We start from the raw sequence: 8,287 nt of genomic DNA on the forward strand, positions 1-8,287 counted from the left end.
CTCAATATCTAATAACGTTATTTTCAACAAACTAAGGATGTTTTAAAACAAACAATAATTTATATTATAAAATGGAAGGTTCTCCAACACATAATATAATATATAATTATATTCTAACTTATAATATAATCTAAAAGCAACATATAAACAATTGAATTACTTGACATCACAGAACAAATATCTCTTTCATGATAAATATTAAACATGAGAAAAAAAAAGAATAAAATGTAAATCATAAACGCTCATATAAAATAGTATAAAAATGAAACAAAAGACAAACAAAATCTAAAGCAAAATTTTAGTGATGAGAGAGAATGGGCAGAGAATAATAATAATAAAAAAGAAAAAAAAAAAAAAAAGGAAAATTATAATGAGAATGGTGCCGCGCGTGTGAAGTAAGGCGCGTGAGAATATCTGAAGTTATTTCACGCATTACGAGTCAAAATGGACTCGTGAAGGACCGTATCGTTAAGGCGGCAAAATGACGATGATTTGTCGCTTACATCTTCTCTTCCGGACTCCACTCTTCTCATTCCAATCCATTTTTTTTCAAACCCATTTCAAATCCGCCACCTAAAAGTTCACCGCTCTCTTCCACTTCCTTTGCTCCTCACTCGTTTTTCCCTCCTCTTTCTCCTTTCCCCTCCTTTTTCTTTCCTCTTCCTCTTCCCTTTCTGGGTCTCTCTTCTTTTCTCTCTCAGCCATTGCAATGTGATGGATTTCTGCCTCTCTTCTGTCAATTTTTGAGCTTTTCTGCTCTGGATGTGGATTTTTACCTCTGGGGTGTTTCAGAATTTGACCTTTGGTACTTCCCTTTTGAGCTCTCCTAGATTTTTTTTTTCTTTTTTCCTTTCTGGGCTCTCTAAATTTTTGTGGTTTTTCTGTTCTTGCTGCTTGTTTTCTCTGTGTGTGTGTGTGTGTGTGTTTTGCATTTTTGGTTGTTGGGTGCTTAAGCTTTATTACTTTACTCTTGATGAATTTGTTGTGGTGTTACTTATTTGGTGTTCTGGGCCAGTGCTGGTTTGAGCTTTGGTTGCATGGAATTTCTTGATTAGTTTTGTGTCTTGCTTCGACAGTTGGTGTGCATGAGCTTCACCTGGGATTGGTTTTGAAGAGGATCGGAGTGTTTCTCTTTTTAGGTTTTTAAATTAGTTGCCTAAGCTCGTTTCTGTGGTGTTTTGTAAAAATTGATTGTTTCCTTAGATAGGGAATTGCAATTCTCTCTCCTTTCTCTCTCTGTCTCTCTCATTTTGTGGCTTTCAATTACATTGCAATTTTGAAACGTGGATTTTGTTCTTTATCTATAGGCATAGCATTGGCTTGAAGGAAAGGATTGTCTTCACTACACGATGAATGCGGCGTCCAAGGAAACTATGATGACTTCCAATCAGGCTACAAAAATGTTTACTTATGAGTTTCCTGATGTATGCATGATTTACATTCCAGAAGAAAATTATTTTAGTTCTTAATTGTATGAATATCTCTAACTTGCAAAAATTGATATGCAACTTAGTGGAGTTTAAGTTATGTTGGATTCTTAGAAGTTTGTTGGTTATATTTCTAGTGTTCTTTTTACTTGATTATATGTTCTAGTGGAACCATTACTGGAGGAGGCAATATGTTCATGATGATGTTCTGATTATGGGAAGTGTATTTCCCCTTGTTCTCCTTTCCCCTGATTGATACTGGCAAGTTGCTTCAATGTAGTTTAAGTTAAATATTTTGAATCATCACTTGGATTTGGCCTGTTTTTTCCCTCTATGCTTGTCATTAAGTTGGGAAAACAGTAATGCATCATGCACGATAAAATTATGGAGAAAATATTATTCAGAAGGAATTTGTTTTAACTGACAATGATCATGATTTACAATTATGTGGCAAAGTGATCATGATTAGCTATCCCATTTCAGTTGAACACTATCAATTTTGGTTTGCACCCTCTCTCTATTTATCTATCGATCTAAATAGCCATCTGATCGTTTTTGGTTTGGCAGTATTATTGATTTAGTGGTATTTGAAGGGGACTTCTTGATGTTTATGTTAATTTGATTGTCAATATCTTATCTTTTTATATTTTTCCCCCCGGGAATTTGATGCTTCTGACTCCTGTTATTCTGTTGACAACCTCTTTTTTTCCCTCTAGGTTGACTCGGATTTATCTATTTTCCCTGTTCCAGAAGATGATGTCTTAGGGGTGGAACATTTCTTGGAACCTGACTTTAACAAATGCTTTTCTGGCAGTGTTCTAGATTTCAACACGTTCCACTCTCATAAGTGCTTAGGCATTGAACATTTTTCGTTTGCTGTTGATTTTGATCAGATAAAGATCGATAGTGGTAATTATTTCATTGATTTGTTAGTACTTATCTTTTTATTGCAAATGGAGGTGTTTTCTTAATTCGTGGAGTGAATGACTGTGTCTAGTTGAACCATTCGACTGTAAATGTTCTCGAATTTTTCTCATTGATTTTCATTCCTGCCAAGGTGTTGAAGCTTCTATTGGTTTTTATGTTCTTGTTTTCCTGGAAGTGGTGCAGAATTTGATTTCATTGCATTAGTATTCCTGTCATAGGATTGAGCCTTTGATATTTTCCTGTTCCCCTAAGGTGGGCTTTAAAAGGTTTTCTGGATGGAGAAGCACTATGTGAGTTAACTGTTTCATCTACTGTGAACATTTTTGTTTGTTCATTTCATTTCAATTTCAATACTGGCACTTTACTAATTTACTTCTCTTCTATCTATAGAAGACTTGTGTTTACTTTTGTAAAATCTAATAATCTTTGCCGTTCTTTTGTACTTGTCTACAAATTTGGTGTGCTTTATCATTTGGTAGTAATGTCAACATGCTCTTCATTGAAATTAGTATGTGTGTTTGTTTTGGTAGGGCAATTTGGATTCTTTCATCTATCATTCACAATCTTTTCCTTTTAGCCTCCATTCACACCCATGGTAGCCACTACCCATCTACCTAGCTGATTAGGAGAGATTAGAATTTTATAATTGTCTTCAACTAAATGTTGTAAGACTGTCTGGATATACGTTCCTACTATCTACCATTTTTCTCAGGATAAACCATAAAATATTAAACCTTTCTGTTTGTACTTCATTCTTAGGTTTTTTTCAATACACACACACACATTATGCTTTCACATACTTTTTACTAATGAATTTCAATTCTCTGTTTCAGAATCATTGCATTCTAGCCTTACACTAGAAGGAGAGAGAACTAAGCAAGAGGTACAATCTTACTGTCAAGTATTTTAACATAGTTGTTTCTTCATTTCATTCTTCAATATTGTTTAGAGGTATTCCTTTATTGAATCTACACGTAAAGTCTGTCAGTATTATCTTGACTTTGGCCGTTTGGTCCTAAGTGTCATTGTGTATTAACGTTAACTTTTGTAATGACCTTAAATTTTTTTTTTTTCTCTTTTACGTTTTTTTTTTTTTATACTTTATCTGATACAATATAACTTCTGGTGGTAGATAGTCTTCTACCTTTCTGCATGAACGCTAAGGTAGTGGGCATTGATAACTTGGTACTTGTAGATCATACGTTTAGGAACACTAAAGAGACAGGATTGAAGAAAAAGGAATACTGCAAAGATAAAGGTCAGAACTACTGCTAGGATAGCAGAGATCAGATGAAAATTCGTTCGCTTGTTAGGGCAGTGGTCATATAGTTTTAAAAACAGAAAAACTTTTGGTCCTTGGAATGGGTCGTGGGGGAGACCTAAAGCTCATGCTTGACTAAGCATTTAATTGGTAGTTTTATCTTTCTTTCCTAAATTGGTAAGAGAAGTGGATCCAGAGAGAAGGCAGTTGTCAGAAATGTATGAGAATGAAATATGAAACAAATTGATGGGAATGGTGGTGTCAATAAAAATGAATCCATATATGGTAGTGAAATCTCTAATAAAATGATCCTGTAGATCGTCAAAATCAATAGAAACTTAAAATTAGTGTTAATAACCTTTTGATGGAAACAATAAAAGAAAAGCATTATGCAAACATTGGGAAAGTTGGAATAGCATGATTCTTATAATTTGAGCACCTTCCTTATTCTTATAGTAGGGATTTTTCTATCATTGGGGTCAGGGTTGATGATGGTAGTCTAGTGGGTTGTTTTTATTGAGATTCTGGGAAAAGTAAAGTGTCATTAATAGGATGAACAAGACTTAGCAGGTCTTATTTGAATAAATTCATTTGTTATTGTACTTTTAAGGATCTTTGAGCTTTCTTGACTTGTGTGCTATTTTGTGAATGGGTTCATCAAATTACTTTATCTCAAACATTTATCTAATTCGGGAACTTGTTTAGTTCTTAGATAACAACCTTGAGCTGATTTCAGTTACATTCTTGAAGAAAACCGCCAACTTGAGACGCACACTTAAATGTTCTCAAGAACAACTAAAGACAAGTATAATTCTAGAAAACTGTTGCATAGACTAAACACCCAGCATCCTTCTCTTAATCTAAGAAAATATATGGGATATAAACATGTATTCTATATTGTGACTTTGTTGTGACCCTTTTTAATTTTAGATCCCACATGAACTCACCCTTTGGTATGCCTTGTACTTTTGAATCGCAATGTCAAATTCCCTTTTCTCTGTTCATAACTAGTAGTGGAGATTAAGAGGCAATGTAAATGCTGCCAATCGATGGTTGAAAATGTGATTATTTACTTATAATTCTCCAATGAGAAAAATTACAACCTATTAGCTATGACCAATTAGGGAGGGTCGCAATCTCTCCTCACTAACTTCATAAAAACTATCCACACCCTTTTTCCTGAACAACCCATACATATATAACCACTAGTCTAACAAAGTTTAACACCCTGACATTAAAAACAGAATTCAAATATAACGACTGCTAAAACATCCAACGATTTGTCCTTGCTCTTGTGATTGTTTCATGCTCAACAAGTTTGGTGTCAGACAAGTGATGGATGTGCCCAATACAATTACTGTACCCAAATTAATATTTCTACAGTTCGTACTGTTCAATGGAGACATGCTTTAACACACAGCCCGAACCAGAAAAAGACAACTAGATATTCAAGGGATGAACTTGCTTTGATTTACACTTCATTGATAAAAAGTAGATACAGATGATTTGAAAGAGTACAGCCATTCTTGAATTGATGAAAAGTTCTGCTCTAAATAAGTGAAATATATAAGAGAGTGAAGGACTGATCCTCTACTTGTAAATATCTCTTTTTCTATGGACATTCAATTTTGGAATCCTTTGTTGGGGTTATTAGTATTACTATTTATTTTTTAATGGAAATTGGAACGTCATGCCTTCGTGTGCAATTATGTTAATGATTCAAACCAATTTTGTTTGCTGCATCAGTTATTTTGAACATTGTTATTAACTGTCAATCTAGTTGCACTTAATTGAGCAATATATGAGAAGCAGAAACTATGACATAACATGAGATCATTTAAATACCCATGATTGCACAAAACAACCTGTTCTGGATGATGAAAATTGGCACGTCCAGACAAGGATTGCCTTTTTGCTAATTTCCTTATTATTTTGACATCATTATGGTCATTCATGTGGCCAGCCAATAGTTAGTAAGACCATTGATGGAAACTGTCTTTGGTGTATACCTGATCATTTTCTTCTTCTTTTTCTTTAGAAGTGTTTTTAATAGCTATTAACTTGCAAAACTTTTTAAACTATTGAAAATAATTCTATACTTTCTAGGGTCATGATGAAAAACTGCGAGCTGATGATGTGTGTTCCGGGATTAACAAACATCCGGGAGCTGGTGAGACCTTCTTCCCTCAATTGATTTGCAACTGACTTGTTTTGGAATTGTCTAGTGTTTTGATCTGACCCACTTGCCTCTTTCCGTTGCTCAGTGAACTGTCGAACCACAGATGATATCTTCAATTTGGCTCCTGCTTCATCCAATGCTTCTTTTCTAGGCAATGTGGATTTTGGTAGCTACTCACAAGGTTTTTCTACAACAGACATTGGTGTTGATTTGTCTTTTGCTGGAGGTCTGATGTCAAAACCCGTTTATGACCAGAATTCATCTTTTATAAGTTGACATTCTGCTTAAAAATAGTTTGACGGTTGCAGGGCATAATGTGGCTTTTGATCAGAAGGAAGGCAAACATATGATCTCATCTAGCACTGGGTCATCTGGCTGTTCAGGTAGCACTACTGCATGCTTGGATGATGAGAATATGTCAGACGACAGGCCTATGAAGAGGAAGAGACTTTCAAGCAGCGACTCCTTGAAGACAAATTATGAACACAACGAATCTAAAATCAATCCCTTTAATGAAGGGAATAGGGGAGATACACTTATTACAGAAAAGAGATTGAGAAAGCCTCCCAGGAGATACAGTGAAGAGTCAGTTGAACAAAAATCAAGATCTAATAGCAAGAAAAGCGCCCTTAAAGCTTCCAAGGATAAGTCTCTCCATTCTGAGTCTCACAAGCAGCAATGGCAGAAGAAAGTTAAAGCAGCACCAATCATTCATAAGGATAAATCATTCAATGGAGGTTGCATTCAAGTTCCGTTCGGTCTTCCAATAGAAGAAGGTCACTCGGCCAAAAAGAGAACATGCTGGGTAAGGATAGTTCCTTTTTGTAAATTTTTATTTATCTATAATGTACTCTTATCAATGTTCTTAACGCATTGTAAGTTTTTACTTGAGGAATATAGAGATGAAGTATCCTGTTCCAAATTCAGCAGCTATTCATAACCTTGGTTATATTATCTATTGAACTTACCATCGTTCTAATCAGGAGCCGGAGGAGATCAAGGACAATAGAATATTGTGCATAAAAGATAAATATGAAGTGGAGTCTTTCTCAGCCGAGTCCGAAGATGAGAACACTGAAGATGAATGTACCACCAAAGGTAACAGTACTCAAAAAGGCAACAGTCGCAGGAAGCATCATATCTCGTGGACTCTTTCTGAGGTAATGAAGTTGGTAGAAGGTGTTTCAGAGTATGGAGTTGGAAGGTGGACAGAAATAAAGAGGCTACAGTTTGCATCATCTTCACATAGAACATCTGTTGATCTCAAGGTGAAACAATTTACTGTCTGCATTTCAACTAGCTTCTCTTTTGACGTGAGAACTATTAAATGATCCGTTTTGAACTGCTGGTTCTTTGTTTTTTTTTTTTTTTTTTTTGCATATCTTATGAGTTTCCTTTAACACCAAAATATTGTAGGATTGGGTAGTTGTCTCATGAGATTAGTCGAAGTGCAGCTGAACGAGCTTGGAAACTAATGGACATTTATAAATATTTGCCATCATTAGCTGGTGTTTTAACTTCTTTTTCATCGATTTCAGGACAAATGGAGAAATCTATTGAAGGCAAGTGACACACAATTGCAAAACAGAAGAAAGGTTGGATTATGTTCTTGTTCTACTTTAGTACAATGCTTTATAAACTTCATTAATGCTAGCCTGAAATTTATGCAAATTGAAGATGTGATTCCCATTTGTATTTTTCATAATGCTGAAATCTCTGATAATCTTGGATTTTCATGGTTTGCTTTACTACAAGGTGTTGTGTGTTTTGGCTGAAGAATCGATTGGTTAACACTAGACTCTATCTAAATTGCAGGTGGTGCTTGGTCGGAAGCAAGCATCTCAGCAAGTACCAGAGTCTGTTCTATGTCGTGTTCGGGAATTGGCAGCTATTTATCCATATCCTAGGGAAAACAAATCTAAGGAATCATGCTCAGCTCCTTCAACTTCATCCTTCAAATCTACAACCAATAACATGTTTGTATCTTTGCCCACAGTTATGTGAAGTTGAATTAGAGTATCAGATTGGTTTCCTCATTCTCTTTTTCTTTTTTTTTTTCATTTTTTTCTTCGTTCCTTTTTTTAGTCTTTTAGGAAGTTAGAAATGTGAAATCTTCTTTACCCACTGACTTATTTGGCAAACAGATGTCAAAACTTCCATTCTGCTTTGCTATTGGACCCAAACCCTTTCTTTTTCGTGTATTGTTCAACCTCTCTGCTAATCAAAAAAGGAAAAGGAAAATTGTTGGCTATAGCCTTGCTTTAGGGTTCATGAGATTTGAGTTAGGTGTGGGAGTGTTTCTTTTTATTATTGTTGTCTTATTTTATATTTTTGAATGTGTTCATTACTATGCAGTGATCATAAAATGAAAGTAAACCAAAAAGGGAGAAAAAAGAAAAACAATGGTTAGGAGCCTCTTGTGTTTGAACCCTTCGTCCGTGCCTCTATTTTGAGTCAAAATGTTGTTGCCTGAGTGACAAGTTCAATAGCAAA

General features: G+C 35.0%; 1 protein-coding gene across 3 annotated transcripts; it reads left to right on the forward strand.

Moving 5' to 3' along the window:
- Positions 1 to 486: 486 nt before the first annotated feature.
- LOC103501169 (uncharacterized) lies at positions 487 to 8,065 on the forward strand. Of its 3 annotated transcripts, none has more exons than XM_008464679.3 (10): positions 487 to 805; positions 1,308 to 1,424; positions 2,144 to 2,336; positions 3,188 to 3,237; positions 5,722 to 5,785; positions 5,880 to 6,020; positions 6,103 to 6,599; positions 6,778 to 7,062; positions 7,333 to 7,389; positions 7,610 to 8,065. In XM_008464679.3, exons 2-10 carry the CDS (start codon positions 1,350 to 1,352, stop codon positions 7,796 to 7,798), a joined length of 1,551 nt encoding a protein of 516 aa, XP_008462901.2. In that variant the 5' UTR covers positions 487 to 805; positions 1,308 to 1,349; the 3' UTR covers positions 7,799 to 8,065. The 3 variants fall into 3 exon arrangements, with proteins under 3 accessions (XP_008462901.2, XP_008462908.2, XP_050936425.1); XM_008464686.3 differs by having other exon boundaries at positions 523 to 805; positions 2,242 to 2,336; XM_051080468.1 differs by lacking the exons at positions 487 to 805; positions 1,308 to 1,424; positions 2,144 to 2,336 and adding an exon at positions 2,829 to 2,949.
- Positions 8,066 to 8,287: the final 222 nt, after the last annotated feature.

Source organism: Cucumis melo, chromosome 12, assembly GCF_025177605.1.
Source record: "Cucumis melo cultivar AY chromosome 12, USDA_Cmelo_AY_1.0, whole genome shotgun sequence".
Taxonomy (NCBI): Eukaryota; Viridiplantae; Streptophyta; class Magnoliopsida; order Cucurbitales; family Cucurbitaceae; genus Cucumis; species Cucumis melo.

What these genes read in the sequence shown, in the direction of transcription:
- LOC103501169 (XM_008464679.3), top strand. Translation starts at nt 1,350, where the DNA reads ATGAATGCGGCGTCCAAGGAAACTATGATGACTTCCAATCAGGCTACA. An exon ending in CCAAAAAGAGAACATGCTGG is followed by an intron (nt 6,600 to 6,777) that starts GTAAGGATAGTT and finishes CGTTCTAATCAG; the next exon opens with GAGCCGGAGGAGATCAAGGA. An exon ending in AATTGCAAAACAGAAGAAAG is followed by an intron (nt 7,390 to 7,609) that starts GTTGGATTATGT and finishes TCTAAATTGCAG; the next exon opens with GTGGTGCTTGGTCGGAAGCA.